The 16365-nt window shown below is 41.6% G+C and overlaps 3 protein-coding genes across 3 annotated transcripts; all 3 read right to left on the bottom strand.

The window, feature by feature from the left end:
* Positions 1–362: 362 nt before the first annotated feature.
* LOC146386572 (uncharacterized) lies at positions 363–2079 on the bottom strand. The gene is made up of 2 exons (XM_084927213.1): positions 1863–2079; positions 363–1535 (listed from the first exon to the last, which is right to left on the bottom strand). The coding sequence occupies exon 2, from the start codon at positions 1521–1523 to the stop codon at positions 1152–1154; it is 372 nt and encodes a 123-aa protein (XP_084783339.1). The 5' UTR covers positions 1524–1535; positions 1863–2079; the 3' UTR covers positions 363–1151.
* A 2908-nt stretch (positions 2080–4987) lies between these two features.
* uqcrc1 (ubiquinol-cytochrome c reductase core protein 1) lies at positions 4988–10307 on the bottom strand. The gene is made up of 13 exons (XM_084927729.1): positions 10174–10307; positions 9074–9214; positions 8868–8954; positions 8616–8745; positions 8195–8393; positions 7504–7583; positions 7284–7399; positions 6984–7127; positions 6399–6559; positions 6216–6301; positions 5798–5886; positions 5588–5663; positions 4988–5494 (listed from the first exon to the last, which is right to left on the bottom strand). Exons 1-13 carry the CDS (start codon positions 10234–10236, stop codon positions 5430–5432), a joined length of 1437 nt encoding a protein of 478 aa, XP_084783855.1. The 5' UTR covers positions 10237–10307; the 3' UTR covers positions 4988–5429.
* A 92-nt stretch (positions 10308–10399) lies between these two features.
* On the bottom strand, positions 10400–15828 carry LOC146386574 (tubulin monoglycylase TTLL3-like). Its single transcript, XM_084927730.1, is given in 13 exon segments — positions 10400–11172; positions 11262–11437; positions 11586–11845; positions 12494–12737; positions 12816–12964; positions 13072–13261; positions 13348–13452; positions 14142–14256; positions 14340–14468; positions 14585–14640; positions 14731–14902; positions 14994–15091; positions 15727–15828. Coding segments are annotated over 13 exon segments (1950 nt in total). The 5' UTR covers positions 15824–15828; the 3' UTR covers positions 10400–11013.
* Positions 15829–16365: the final 537 nt, after the last annotated feature.

The following is a 16365-nucleotide window of genomic DNA, read 5'->3' on the forward strand; positions in this document are numbered from 1 at the left end:
TGCTTTTAGGCTAAAGGTTTGAAAAAAACAGAGATAATACTGTTATAATATTCTCATGGCAGTGTAAACAACCCCAAGCTAATTAACGCCAGCTAAGGCAACAATCTAATACTATTGTGTAAATAACTGTCAGAGCATTTATTTTAATTCCAGATAGTTTGTCTGCTGCTCAGCAGGGTATTAGTGGCTTCTTTACTTATATTTATTGTATTATAATCACAGTAATTGAAGTGATTTGTTTCATTTAGTTTCTGTTATATCAGCACAAGTTTTGAGGTCCAAAAGTGTGAAGATGATATTTAAATCAAGCCAAAGTCATGGTCAGCATAAAACAGAGAAGAAGAAAAAGCCTCACAGTGTAAATCAGATGAGCAGTTTATTTCACTCTGTTGCTTCACATTTCTTGCTCGGTGTAAGAGCACAGATTAATTATGCCATAGATGTTAGTCTAATCCAGAGCAGATAGGGCTTCAGACTAAGAATAGCTGTGACTTGTTTGCCAAATGTATCAGTAGTGAACAAAGGTTTTTAGAAAGGGTCTCTTCTTCTTTTCAGAGGTCAATATCCTGCGCGTGTCTTTGTCCTGTTATCACCCATCAGCGCCTGCTGTGGGTGACGCAGGCTCATTTGGCTGAGACCCATTCATTTGTGCTTTATGGGCTGCTGATGCTTGTAATTATGGCAAGTGTGCCTGATATCAGTGCAGAAATGAATTAGACTTGAGAAAAAATGGATTATGATATTGGATTTAATTGGATGTTTTCTACGGATTGCATGCAAATACAATAAAACACTTCTCCGAGTCACAGTTTGGGAGCCAGTGGTGAGTATCTGAGACTAAACACCAGCATCATCTTACATTGTTTGCAGTGTCCTTGTTGTGATTGTTGTTGTTGGTTTTTTGTTTTGTTTTTTCACATCACTGTAGTGATTAATCAGTCCATGGTGTGGTTTGTGTGTGGAATGTAAATGGATTAAATATAAGTATAAAAGTAATGCAGATCTAAGCTCTAAAGGACAGATACTGACCGCAATGACTACTTTCACATGAACTAACATTGTTTCTAACCAGGTGTCAGTGCCGCAATGTGTTAGCTCTGTTGTGAAGTGAGATTTCCTCCATCAAGCCTTCAAACTTCTCCGGGGGGCTTTCATTTCCTCTTGCCTATTCGTGCCATCAGCTCTGCATTGGCTGCTGCCTTGGTCCTCATGTCCTGATTCTTGGCCAGGTCTATGAGTACACTGAGGATGCTGGTGGGAACATCAAGGGACAGAGCAAAACGGGACGCCTGCTGGGCTCTCTTTGGCACCTGGGAGGCAGGGCGCGGGGCTCGCCTGAGCACGAGATGATGCTGTGATCGGAGCAGTGAGCTCAACGCACCGTTGCGGTTTAAGATGTCGACAGCCAGCATGTCCCTCTCTGTGTCTTCATCGAGTTTGGCAACAGCCAGACTGCTCCTCCGGCTCTGAACACACAAAGGAAGCAGCAGAGCCAGACAGAAGCACGCACGCACACTTCTCATGGTCAGGACTGTCTGCAAGCAGAGAATCAGCTCCGTATTACACAACTGTGACAGTGCAAGACTTCAGTGAGTGATCGCATGGAAAGACAACAACATATCCAACTGATGTACAAAAATAAAAATAGCTTTTTATTTCTTCAGCAATAAAAAGATGATGAAACACTAAATTCTTTAATACAGTTCTTTGCAAATCATTTTAGATCATCTGAATATTTAGTTTCTTAACCTTTCAATCATCCATCCATTTGATCCTCCTGTTATAGTCTGCAGTATTCTCTGATTCATGCATAGATAAATCTTTGCAAACCTCGTCAAGAGCCAGCCAAAATCAATACTTACTCAGTCACCAATATCAAAAGTTGGTAACTTGACAAAAAGGCACTTCTCCCTCCTCTGTGTTAAAGACAGCAGCTCTTTTTATGCTCAGATGTCCTGTAATCTTGTATTTTCTGTCTCACAGCTTCTGCTTCTTCACCGGAGGAGCAATGTGCACCAAACACGTTCCGATGTTGAACTGGACTTGACGATGAACCGCTCGTCCTTTGCTTCGTCTTCAACCACTTTAATCCTCGCCGTGACACTGCCCCTTCCCCTCTCTGTTTATCGTTTACATCTCTACACCCCATCGCCCTCCCCTCATTTCATCTCATTTCCTTTGCACTCAGTGCTATCTTATTCTTTCTAAAAATAACACAATAGTAATCACAATAGCTTGCTTGGAGTGACTTGAAAAGTTGCCCCAATTTGGAGTCAAAGCACAGCCCACCTCCACGTCCATTCAGAAGTTAAGCATGGAGACGCTGCGAGAAAACAGTAATTGTTGGGTGTTGAAATGTCCCATAAATTGTTCATCTTTCATCATGCTTGTTAGTTTATGTTTTGGAAATCATCCGTGCAGACTGAGTGAACATCAAACATGACAGTGATAAGAACACTGTGGGAGACATGCCCATTTTGGTCTAATTTAACTGAATGTATTTAGGGAGTTTGAAACATTAAGGTGGTTGGGAGCTGGTTTAGATTTACTGAAAACAGTGTGAGTGAGTCTGTTCTGTAACATGCATTAGCTGGAAATCACAGCAACTAAATAAGACATGAGGTGAGTGAGGTGAATGAATTTTTTTTGTGTTTGTTAATACAAATTAACAACACAGAATAAAAGTTTTTCACTGGCTGCCAGTTTTGAAACTTGTTCTTTGACTAATGTCAGTCTTTTCGATCTGACCCTCTGCATGACAGCCCCTCCTTGACGTTTTTTTACGCCTATGCCACAGGGGAAAAAAACATTGACTCTTAGAGGAACATGCTGTGAGAACACATCTTTCTTCCTTTCTACAGAGCACAGAGGAGAAGACGTGAGTATAAAGAGGTTAGAAGGAGAAGTGACTGCAGATAAAGCCCCGTGGAGAAGAACAAGGAGGAAAAGTCTTACAGGGCCAGGAGGGCAACTCAACAAGACGAAGCCTATCTCGTTTCCTGAGTCACCTCCATTCGGGCCCATCAAAGAACTTACTCTCATCCGACTAATGATATATTACGAGTGCAGCCAGATTACGATTGCTGGGTCCTTGAGGGCCTCAGGCTTACGAGCCGTTTCAGTTACCCACAGGTCACAGTACTGTCACACAGCAACAAACAGATGTACTGAGTTGTACCAGCAGCATTATTCAACATGACACAGAGCAGCACATGAACCTCAGACGATGTCATCTGTGTGATTCGAGATAAAACATACGTCATAGCAGGTCCTACTTGCCCATTCAACTGACTAATGACGTAGGCTGTTTACAATGAGCCTGATGCGTATCAGAGAGCACTTTATTCTCCGACTGTTCGCCCCGCTTAATATTCATGAAATGTTTAAGTTCTAAAGACGTTGTTAATAAAACGCAGCAATTGGCAGCAGTAAGGACAGGCTATTAGAAGACAACTGCAAATACTTATTCACTGTGGCAAAACTGAAGTAGGCAAACTGCGCTTTGGCCACAGCCACAATTTAAACGTCAAGACATAGATCACAGATTAACCCAACATATCATCTGAAGTCTGAGCACAGATAATACAAATGGCACCTCTGGTTTAGGACGACAACATGAATGATAATGTGTTCATTAATGTATACAATTTTTTCAGAAAAGTAAAAAGTGCGATGTTTACAATACTTCAAAAACTGTGACAATTTAAGTTCCAGCAAAAACTTTAGATTTAAAAGTGAAGGTAGTCTAGTAACCACATCATCAGTGCTTTAAACGTCCAAGAACCTCCAGACAGAATGATTAGCCCCCACACAGCTCTTCCAAACAAACTAGTTTTATTTTGGATGCTTACATTATTTTACTTTACAAAATCTGCCAGGGTCAAAATTATTAGGCCACCCAATGCTAATTGAGAATCCTTTTTTGATGGTTTAAAGCTTGCAGTCATTTGTTGTGAATTTCAACAAGTCTCAAACATGCCTCCTGAATAATCTCAGCTCATTCTTCTTTAGCCAATCTGTCAAGCTCCTCTAGATTTGATGGTCTTCTCAGACTTTGCTCTTCTGTTCACCTCACAGATTTTCAATGGGATTCAAATGAGGCCAGTCAATAACTTTCACTTTGGTCTTCTTCAGCAGCATGTTTTGGGTCGTTATTGTGTTGGAAAACAAAGCATTGACCATACTCAGCTTGATATTCAAAATCTTCACATATTCTTCTTTCTCCACATCCACAACATAATACTCCCACTCCTGTGTTTCACTGTGGGGACGGTGTTCTTTGGGTTGTAGCCGCTCCTTTTTTCTCCAAACATGAGCAGCATCTTTATGGTCAAAAAGCTGTAGCTTCATCTCATCTGTTCTTGTCCTTAGTATGCTTCAGTCTGACTTCAAGGTGTCTCTTCTGCACGAATAGTTTTCTCTTGCTAACCTCACAATCCATTCCTGTGCAGTCTTAGTCTTGTTCTGTGGCGCACTCTTTGAATTTTTCTTTTAATTTAAATGAGACAGCTCAAGCCCTTGCTGAAGTTTTTATACTGTGTGTAAATTGGAAGATAACCCTCAGCTTTAACCAGATTTTACAAGTTTCAAGCATCGCAAAGTTAAAGTACATCATTGCACAGCAGTGGTTTGTGCTTTGGCTCAGTTAAAAAGTTTTTCCTTCTGCTGAAAAAAAAATCTTATGTGGAAACACAATTGATGCTTTCTAAAGGAAACTACTGTGTTTAGAAATGCTATGTTGAAAAGCCCTTGCTGTGTTTAAAAAGTACTTTTTCCTTAGTGGTCTGATATTACAAACCTATGTTTTAAAAACATTGTGAGGTGTGAATGCGACTCACAGTAAGACCAGGTTAGCTATTTGCTTATATTGTGTTTAAAGATGTGGCTTTTGCACACGCGTACTGTTTAAATTCATATTCAACATGTATTTAAATAATTTAATCATTAAGAAATCCTTTTGTATGACTAACAAAGGGACACAAGAAAATTATTTTACAGTTTTTTTAATTTTTGTTGGAATGAGAGCTTCTGTTATGTACAATAGTGGACAGAAACAAATGTTACAGAAATTATAAATATACTCTTGCTCCATCTGGTGATATTCAGTACTGACCATATTATGTCACACTGATAATTATTCAATGTTCAAGTCAGCCCTCTGTTCCCTTTATAAATCAGTGTAAGGTGAGCAGTACCTGTGCAGTACAATCAATATGTAACCAGAACGCAATTTAAAGACAAAATATGCAGATTGGCTGCCCCCTGATGGCTACTGTTAATGAGCTGGTTGGACAAAAACGGGAAGCAGAGGTTGGATGGCTGCCTTTGCTGACACACCAACATGTGGACAATCCACTGTTTACTCTCGCAGAGATAAGGGGAGGAAGGTGAAGTAAGGGTGAGGAAGAAGAGACACATAACTAATCATCTTAGAACCTCAGCCAGTACATGGCACTGCGCATTCTGTTGTAGTCCGGTAACTGCTCAATGGGGCCTGGTGGAGAGAAGGAGGGACAGGTTAGAGAAAACAGTTGCAGCATGAGCTGCATCCTTGCTGTGAAGAGACTAAAAGTACAGCAGAACTCACCGACAGCAGCCACAGCAGGACACTTATCGTAAATGTATTTGTAGCAGATGTCACGCACCATCTTGGGGGTCACAGCCTGAAAGGAAAGATTTAGAGTTAAAACGCTCATCCGGGAGAGACTACAGGACTAAGCCAAATCTGAGAAAGTACTGTATGATGCTGTGAAGACACAGAACATTGTGATCTTTTTGTCCTTTAGAGTAAACTTACATCAATCCGAGCATCCCACTCTGCTATAGGAATACGCCGGCCGTAGTTCAAAATGTGTCTGCCAATGTCGTCACAGATTGGTGTTGTTCCTAGAAGGTAAACAGGAGTGTCAACTTATAATTCATGAGAGTGGTGTGTCCGAGTTCATAAAAAGAGAACGTTTTCATTCTTTTTTTCTGTGATTAAAACATACTGTACTGTGTGAGACTTTCAGGGATGCAGTGTACACAGTATCATCAGGTAGTGTCATTGCTCTCAAATTCATTCTGCTGCTTAATAGTGAACATGTTCAGCTCAAAATCGTTTTAGGACTTTACTTTTTTGAAAGGAGCTTATGAAAAAGATCTAAAAATTCCAGGTTTTCAACGGTGTGCAAAAACTATATGCACGTGTATAATCCATTACAGATATTACGTACCATTGAGGTGTCCAACCAGGCTAGCCTTCAGAGCATTCCTGCCTCTGGCGACATCACTCTCTGTCACTGTGGTGCACAGATTCATCCTGCAGGGAGCAAAATATGAAGGAATTAAACCTTTAGCAACAAATCACAGACTCTGATGTTCCCTTTGCATCTCTCTGTCCGTGAACCATTACTGACCAGGCATTCTGGGACCAGTGCATCATGTCGTCGATGTTGTTCTTATCGGCCACAAAGTAAATGCCCAGCAGGCCAGTGTCGCTGTAGGAGGAGTGGAAGGCCTGGAAGCTGTGACAGAGGTTATCCTCCACCGCCAGGCGAGCCAGGCGGCTGCTCAGGTGCTGAAAAAGAGAAGAAAAAGGAATATGTTATTATATTTCTTCATAACTAAAGAAGAAACCAAGAGTCAAGTTTTTCCAGTTGAACTGATTCGTGTATTCAATAGCTGACACTCACAATATAATTACAGTATTACTAAAAATAAGTACTCTTTTTTTTGTTTACATTTTAATCACTTTCTTGTCAGACATAACAAAGACTTGTTCATCTCAGCAAGATCCTCCTTTCTGAGTTTAAATCTCAAATCTGATATATTATACACTGTGGCAGCAACACTTTTTTACCTGAGAACAAATAAAGCTTAAAAGATAAAGAACCAACATGATGATGTCATTTTTGTGGACATTTCAATACTACAGTTACACTTTCATCGTTGCCGTCTTTTCTACACTGTGTACATTTTAAAAAATAAATAACATTTCCAACCTTTCCACCACCATAGGTAAGGTCATAGCTGCCGATGATGGCGTTGGCCACCATAAGAGGCACGATGTCTGGACTAGCAGCACTAGCACCCTCCACGGCGATGGCAATGTGTGCCAAGGGAAAAGCATCGTCACGCATACGGACCTGAGGAGAGGAAGAAGACCATTTACCATAATTGTGAATGTCCCCATGTCTCATTCTAAACAAGAACCAGGTTTTTGAAACCTTTATAAACACAAATACTGAAGAAAAAAAATTAACATGCAGTTTTTATTTGTTTTTTTAATTAACACATCTCACCTCACTGCCAGTAAACCGGCAGGGTGACAACACAGGGACAGCATCTCCCTCGTACTCAAAAGACACTCCACTGAAGTGAGACTTGGCTAAACCAACCAGCTCGTCGTGGCTCACACCTGTAGAGGAAACACACCAGATAAGCATCAAGGCTTTCAAGGAAATGTAGAGCACCACAATGCACCGTAATGCGTCCTAACAGCGTAAGAGGAAGAACACCTACCTCCAGCAGCAGCGAGCACCATGCGAGGAGCTTTATAGTGGCTGTTGATGTAATCCACTAAATCCTGGCGGGTCAGATTCCTGTGAGCATTGTATAAAAGATTAGTCATTTTTTTACATAAAGCTGCAAATCGTGTGATTTTTTTGCTGTGTTAGTTCATAAATTATAACAACTATCATTAGAGCTGTGCCATATCATATTGTCTGCAATAATACCAGTATAAATTTATATGCAATATAAAAATCATTGCAATAGCAAACAGATAGGTGACAATTTAGTAGCTCCAAAAAAACAAAACAAAAAAAACAACTAAATAAGCACAATGTAAGCATATTTCCCTCATTGCTGGGTTTCAAAAATGGCAATTTTGATTTTCATGAAGGTTTCGGGAATCATCGCGTGACACCACTGACTAGCAAGTCAGTGGCAAACACTCTGATGATGTCATATTTTCAGCTCGCCTAAGATCACTTGGAACATCAGCCAAGTAGGTAGTAAAAATAGTACCTGGTATCAGGTAGTACCACCTAATGGAAAACCTTAAAAACTGAGTCAAGCTATACTGGGCCAACCCAAATAGCCCGAGTGGTCTTTCCCCTAACAGCTGTTCTAAGACATAATAATAATAATAATAATAATAATAATAATAATAATAATCTAGAGATATTCATGAGCAGGCAGCTCCTCCCACCTGGCACTGCTGGAGGGGCCCAGCACACTGTGTCCCAGAGCAGTCCCCTGGAAGGCTGTGGCATGCAGCAGGTCCAGGCAAACTTCCTGCAGGTTGCTCTCAACTTCCTCCAACTCACGCAGGACCACGCTCCGCTGCTGCTCGATTTCAGCCTCGTTAAGGGAGCAGCTCTGCACGACTTCTGACAGCAGCTCAACAGCTGGAAAACACAGATGTTGTTCACAACTAAGAGGAGAAATGCACATACTTTGTGCTAAGAAACAATGAAAGTTGGAATTTCTTCCCTTCATAGTAGAGAACCAAGTATAAGTGACTGATTTATTTTTATATTCTCATTAAATATTTTATCTCACTGTGATGTCTTGGCCATCACTGTATTATTAAAACTAGAGAACAATCTGTGTATTTTTTTGCCTCTCACCTTTAGGCAGGTCTTTGGTCAGGGTCTTCATATAGTATGCAGTGTGCTCCCGGGAGGTGTAGGCGCTCAAGTGAGCACCCATAGACTCCACCTGCTGCTCAAGGGCTGTTTGTGGGTGCTTCTTGGTTCCCTGCAAAGAAGACAAAACACATTTATTGAAGGGGGGATGTAATTGCAACCTCTGTCATGTTGGATATATAAATTCTACTTTAACAAATAGCCCTGTAGGATAGCAAAGGTCATGAAGTTTACCTTGAAAGCCATGTGCTCCAGGAAAAAGCCTGCTCCATTATTCTTCTCACTCTCGTAGCGACTGCCTGCACCGATCCACAGTCCAACCTGTGACAAAGAAGAGATGGCATGTGCTGAATAAATATGCTGAGGTTTACATGAGTAAAAGTGTCTATCGTGTGCTTAAACAACTCCAACTTATAGCATGATTTATGACGTGTTCTTACAGTGCATGTAGCATGTCCAGTCTCCTCAGACGCAACCCTCAAACCATTGTCCAGTGTAGTAAGACGGGTTTCAGGGGCTCCTAACAGACTCTGGGCATAGCTTACTGAGGCCTGTCCACGCCTCAAGGACAGCAGGATGGGCTGGAGAAGTTACAGATGCAAAACATTAAAACAATAAATTTTAAAATAGGACTCTGGAGAACCACTTTTATATTTTATTATACTACATAACATCCCAATATAAGAACATTTGTCCTACAGGTGTACCATCCCAATGATCTATCTGCAAGTTCAAAAGGACTCTCCTGCTAGCGGTGGCTTTTAATTAAAATGATCCATTTTGTTCTGTGTTTACAACTGATTACCTGGGAGGAAAGCATGTTTTTTCTGATTTTGTATGCACTAATAGGTAATAAATATCAGTTCATTAGCACAATCTTTATCACCTGCAGAATGAGTGATCAAAAAACGAAAGGCTAACCCCAAATCCCTCTAGAGCAGTGTCTTTTTAAGACGGTACAGCTGTAATGACATGTCAGGGGCTGTCACTAGTAAACAGAACTGTACTGTTATTACAAAATCTGGTAAAATCTTGAATTTATGCCACAAGTATAATCCAACCTGGGTGTTATTACGACGTTTTCATGTTATTTTCGAGTTGACGTATTAGTTCTTATGCAGCTCTTCAGCCGCATCAACAACAGTAGTCATGTGTCTTTCCAAAGTCGCTACACTATCGGTGCTAGCCTCACTTGTCTTTGAGGGCAAGTGAGGACAAATAGCAAATGTTACCTCGTCAATGACCAAATTTAAGTAAAACGACAATAAGACTGCTTGAAAGATCTTTAATGAAGTGGACAAAGCGCTTTAGGTAGCTGTTATAATATGTATTGATTCATAAGCCGATTGACCTTGCATTCAGTGATAGCTAACTAATGCTAACCGGTTACAGACTCTCCATAGCTGTACAGCGGATAGCACAGCTAGCTAGCTTCCTGGCTAGCACGTACCAGAACACTTTTAGTGTTGCGGAACATTCCGCCAATATATTCCACATTTTTTAACAAAGTATTCTGTCCGACCTTTAAAGAGATACTTACTCTGTGGGTTTTGGCAAGGGCTCGACCCACAGTGCTCCCCACTCGGCATACGGACGCAGCCATTTCTTCGTACGGTTACAGAAGGCAGTCTCGGCTGTTCGGTTGGTGCTAGATTGGATCTGTCGAAGGGACGACGCCGTGATTGGTTCTTACAGTGTGATGCAGGCGCCAGCACCTCTGCTATTATTGGTTTAGACTTCGTTAGCCGAAGGAAAGCAGCCAATCACAACACAATAGAGTTCCCGCTGATCCAATCTAGCACAACCTAGGCGCGCTCATGTGTCTTCTTCGCGTGGACTTCCCTTACAGTACCGTTGAGCTGTGCATGATCGCCGCCACCTGTTCACTGTCGTTACTGACAGCTTCTCCATTCTGTTTATCTTCTGTTTGAGGAATTCATTAGCGAGTCTCAATGTCAGCGATATTAAATAATACTAAGCCTCATTAGCTTTTTGCATTTTACTCCATCTCTGTTAGAAAGAGATTTCCGGTGAGAGTGTAGTGATCTCCGTTTTTCACAAAAGCGATCCCAGTTCTTTCAGTCTATCTCCTCCTGATCGCTGTTGGTATATTTTAACCCCTCATACTTCTTTTCTGACCTTTTCATGATTATTTTGGGCTTTCTATATATAAAACTGTAATTAATGCAAAATCACCACTAAAACGAAATCGTTTATCTAGTTTCCACACTGTTATCTTATTAGATGTTACACATCTCTTCTGTTGTCAGACATTGTTGAGTTACCATCATAGGGTGAGAGAAAGAAGACGAGGAGGTGGCAGAAACCCACAGTTGGTGTTTTTGAGCTACATCCTTTAATGGTATCTTAGGAAGAGACTTTACTTTTTCTGCTGAGGGACTCTTGTCTTTGATGGGGAATGGTGTTTTGGCACTGCACGGCTGGAGGACTTCAGGGGAGGAAGCGAGTAGGGGCATTTAACTCTGAATCCCTCAACACGCAGGTGTTGAGGGACATACCGAGGAACTTTCACAGCTGCCTAAAGATGAAAAATGACATCTGAAGTACTCCATCATTGTCTCCATTTAAATATACATAAAGCATAACGAAGGGAAAGCTGTTCCTGACCTTTTTATATATGAGCTGGAAGTCTCCTGTGTTTGCTGTGCGCTTAACTCTCCAATCCAGAACAACTCATAAAGTGTCCTCCTGCACTGCAGCACAGAGATGGGCTGTCACAGGGGTTGATGGAGCCATGGTGGGACTAGAATTGATTTCTAATAACCACGGATGCAAGTCACGATCTGAAAAATGAACATGTTATAACATGTTAGTTGTTGATAATTATTCTGTTCTTATAACAGTAAAAATATTTAAATGTTATTTAAATGAAATGAATGCAGAGAGTGTAATGTGAAATACAGTGTGTCATGTATGGCGGGCCCATTGTACCTAGCATGAAATCAGCACCATAGAGCTCAAATGTGTTTTTGCGTGACTCTATCAGATCCTGTGCTGTCTGTAACGCATAGATGAGAGCTCTCTTCATTCCTGGGACGACTACAGTATCCCACTGAGCTTCCCGGTCCTTGGTGCACAGAAATGTCTTGAACTGGTCAACCGACCACATATTGTCTACTGGAATGCTTCTGTGCCGCTGTAGCAAGGGCCTCAAGCGCTTCTGAATGGAGTTATTACACAAGTGCACGGAGCTTAAAAAATAAAAGACAAAACTGTTATTGGACAGAGGTAGAGTTTGTTAGGCTAGGATGTAGAAGAGTGTTACAGGAGACACAAACTCAGGACATGCTTGTATATCAGCAGGTCATTTTGACTATATCTACATGTCTAAGTACACTGAGTTGCTGCCATGTGATTGACTGATTGCATATTTGCATTAATGAGAAGTCACAAGACCTAACAAATTGGCCGGTAAATATAGTTAACCAAATCCCACATGAGTTGCAACCTAGTTGGAACTCTTTGAAGTTTGCAACAGCTTAATCCCTCCTGACAAAACTCATATAATTTCTTCATATATTTCTAATACACAAATTCCAAGGATTCCCACATTTCTTCCCCCTCAGCTCAATGGAAGCACTTACAGACTGTGCACCGTGGCTTTCTATTTGTTTGAAGTATGCGGAGGCAGATGTTAGAATTTGACTATACCCAGAGGAGAAAGTTAACAACTATTCAAATGATGCACAGATGGAAAATCAAATTTCCCGCCAAAAATGGCATGCAAAATAATGTTGCCCCTGTGCGGCCTTTCACTTCCTGTTTTTCTATTTTAATGTCAAACTGGTTTCATGTCTGCCCCTTCCTCTCATTTTCACCTCTTATGTTATTCATCTCACCTGTCCATTGAATCTAGCGTGTAAGGCTGTGTGGAAAAGCGTAAGTAGCACTTTTTGTAGAACCACACGGTCAGAGGATTCCAGTCGGTGACCAGAAACCACTGGCGCACATCAAACTTGGTGTCATGGATAAGGAAGGGACGCTCCAGGTACTTCTGTACCACCCATTTGTTTTCCTTGATAAGTTTTGGATCACCTTTCACCAGGTCGAGGATCTGGTCAAGACGATTAGCACATTTGATCCCTAGAAAGAAAGTAAAACAGGTCAACCATGACTTTGTCAGACAATCTGGGAAAGGCCTGATTGTGCGTGGCCTCTCACCTCTGCCTCTGGACTTTGCTCCAGGTTTGATGATCCAGATGTTATGGATGCCTTCTATCTCCAGCTGGGGATTGACTATCTTCATCCTCTGCAGCATAGCCTTGCAGTGGATCACTAAATAATCACTGCTATCAATCTCTGCTCCACCACTGAGCAAGGAAGCACACAACAGAGTTGTACTTGACTGAGAAGAGCATGTTGGTCTGCTAAAGCCTCTGGATAATTCTCTAACACGCACATGGTGATGTATACTCACTGCACAACTAGATAGTAACTGTCTAAAAACTCTGCCCACTCCTGTGCAGGTGTTTGCTGTGTTTCCAAGTTAGTGTCTATGTCACTGTGCTCCAGACTCTGCAGAAAGTCCTCGCAAACTTTGAGTGCCTTGTTGATCATTTGGGAAATATTCACTGGGCTAGACTGCCGTTTGCTTTGTTTCTTCTTACCTGAAGGAAAGAACGAAAAACACCGATCGCTCTCTCTTTTTTTCTTTGAACGGAGTAATATACACTTATGTGAGAAAAGGTCATACCCTTAACAGCTTGTATGGTGTGACTTATTCTCTCTCCCTGAACATCTTGGTCCTTCTCCACAATGTACTTCAGAAGACTGGTGCACGCAGTCCTCCTGTAGTCATCTGCACAGAGATCAGAGATGTCATGGTGTGCGGGGCAAGCCATGTGGCGTTGTGAGAAAAGGACCCAAGATGCAGGCACTGGCTGAGATGCGAGTAAGCTTTATTTACAGAAGGTGAAAGCAAACAAAAGCGAGAATGGCGAGGACGGAACTAAGACATAACCTAAACTGGGGCAACTAATAAACAAACCTGAAACGATAACATGCAGGGAGAAACACGGGATGAGAAGCAGAGAGAGACGCAGAGAACACCAACTAACGGACGGACCGGCAACCAGCAAAGGCAACCCCACACTATAAATATACACACAGAGGAACACAAAATGGCAAACCGAAGGGAGGCACAGCTGATCCTAATTAACAAGACGAGACACAGACCTTCAAAGTAAAACCGGAACCATCGAAAGAACTGCCGACACCGACCCAGGGACATGAAAGAGAGCATAGAGAGCACATCGACACATAACCAGACACACAAGGAGGCATGGGAAGAAAACCTCTCAACTAGAATATATAATCAATAATAATAATAATAATGATAATATTAATAAACACAAAACGGTGTGTCACCGACCCAGCACCATGACAAGAGATGAGTAAAGCAGAAATAAAAACTGAAAAAAAAAAAAACATTACAAAGAGGTACAGTACAAGAGGTCAAGCTTGAAAAGACATAAAATGAGATCTAACCAATGAAGGCATGCCTCTCATCCAGTGCTGCTAGTCTGTAACAGCGGGGGAAGAAGGTGTCTGGGTCAGCCGAATCAAACCAGTGTAGTTTCCTCAGATTCAAACACAAGCCTGTCTGTAATGGGAAAGAGAAGTAATGATGGGGGCACAGAGGTGGATCCTAAGGCTGTCTGAAATAACAACTGCAAATAAATGTACCTTGGTGGTCAAGTTGCCTGCCTTTGAAAAATGATTAGTTATCTGTTCCTTATGCAGGTTTTTTGTGTTGATGGCCTTTCTGCGGTTTGTCCAGTAGAAGTAAACCATTTCATTCCACACCAGGCGAGACTACAGAAATGAGCAGAGGAAAGAGATGAGATCTGAATCTGGGATTGGCTGTAATTTTAATCAGTTTAACCAAGGTTAACAATGTATACTTCCTCAACATGAAAAGCTGGTCTTACCATGACATTGTGAAGTCTGTCAGCATCTTTTTCTTTTTCAGCATCATTTGAGTTGTCTGAAAAGAACAACCAACTGTTGATAAAATGATGGTGTGTGCAGAGATACCCACGATTAGTCTTCTGAATCAGCCACGCTTCTAGCTCACCATCATCTCTATCACTACACACAGCATAATTCGAGCCGGTTCTGTTCCTACTGCTCTGATGGCGACGCACTCGACGCTTAGAGTAGACCATACACCGCTCAACCCAGCCTCTAGCCCTCAGCCCTTCCCTGATAACAGGATACCTGCCCTGGATAGAGAACACCTTATGCATCTGAGAGGACAGAGAGCAGACAAACAAACAATGGCTTTGCAATCCTGAAAACACATGAACGATTTGAACACATTCAGGAGTGCAGGCTTACCTTGACAGCTTTGTCTACGACAACCCTGGCTTCTCTCAGTCTATCCAGGTCAAGAGCAGGCAGGCTGACAAAATTGCGGCAGACCTCAGGATGGGTAGCTGGCATGCACAACCATATAAACAATCACATTCCAGTCATTGTAAAGAATATATTGACTGCATTTATTGGCTGGACAATAATCCTAATGCACCCCAATGCATAAAGGACACTAAACACAAGTGTTGTTGGCACATGATAGGTACAGCATAACAAAGACTAGGGTAGTAGTACCAGAGGCTAAAGGCTTAGTATCTTAAGTGAAGACCAAGGAACAAGCTCATGAAACTTTAATGCACAGTTTTGGCATTCAAACACTTAGCCACCTGTCCTGAGTGTGACCTCATGATTAATTCTGCATTTGTGATCTACAAGCCATGTCTGTGAAGAAAGAGGCCAAGTTATCTTGAGGTGTGAAAACCTACTGTTCATGTTTCAGTTCAACAATGGTGGCTTCCTCTGAAAGAATTTCCTCTATTAAAGTTATAATCTGTACATTTAACAATAAAATGGGGTAATAAAATTTAAATAAATGTATGATTACTGGCACAAAACCTGGGAATCAACTGGGGAGCATTAGTTGATATTGATGGAGCCAGAAAGAAAATACAACCCAGTGATTTCCAGTTGCATTTGCCTGCTCCTTGGAAAGTTCAGACAGAGGCAGCATTTTCTTTTATAGTTTTGTGTCTCTCACCACTCTCTGGGCATGGAGCACAGTGTCCAGCTGTGGTCTGGTGTCCCTCCTGGTCCATGTGGACAGACCGATGAGACTCCATACTGAGGAGGATCATTGTGCTCTGCTTCATAGTTACACACAAAACGGGGACACGGTTTAATGCAGGGGTGGGCAATTAATTTGATACACCTGATACACCTGTCAGGTTTGTGTCTAATGCCCCTGCAGGGTGTGATATGTCCTTCAGTTACCTTTTGAACGGAAGGCCAGAAGTGGAGCCAAAGATTTACACACATCAGTCTAGACACTAACAAGATACATATATATATATATATATATATATATATATATATATATATATATATATATATATATATATATATATATATATCCAGTGAACTTTAGCATCACCGAATCTCAAAAACACAAACCACACCGTCTTGTCGTTGCAGCGTAGCTAACCACAGTAAACTCACGTTTCTCCTCTCACCTGCTGAGACCCACAGGTGTCAGGAGCGCATGCTGAGCCTGAACCTGTTTACTGTTGCCTTGGCAACTCGTGGAAAGCCGCTAACATTTCCGTCTTTATCTATTTGCGATGTGAGCAATATTTAGGCGTTAACATTAGCTACTCCGCTTGGTTAGTGTGTTGATGGA

Source organism: Perissodus microlepis, chromosome 5, assembly GCF_051167445.1.
Source record: "Perissodus microlepis isolate ML-2025 ecotype Zambia chromosome 5, ASM5116744v1, whole genome shotgun sequence".
Lineage (NCBI taxonomy): Eukaryota > Metazoa > Chordata > Actinopteri > Cichliformes > Cichlidae > Perissodus > Perissodus microlepis.

Coding starts and splice junctions, on each gene's coding strand:
- LOC146386572 (XM_084927213.1), bottom strand. CDS start 1,523: ATGAGAAGTGTGCGTGCGTGCTTCTGTCTGGCTCTGCTGCTTCCTTTG.
- uqcrc1 (XM_084927729.1), bottom strand. CDS start 10,236: ATGGCTGCGTCCGTATGCCGAGTGGGGAGCACTGTGGGTCGAGCCCTT. Junction 7,128..7,283: donor GCCGGTTTACTGGCAGTGAG/GTGAGATGTGTT, acceptor TCCTCTCCTCAG/GTCCGTATGCGTGACGATGC. Junction 5,664..5,797: donor AGTGGGATGCTCGGATTGAT/GTAAGTTTACTC, acceptor CTTTCCTTTCAG/GCTGTGACCCCCAAGATGGT.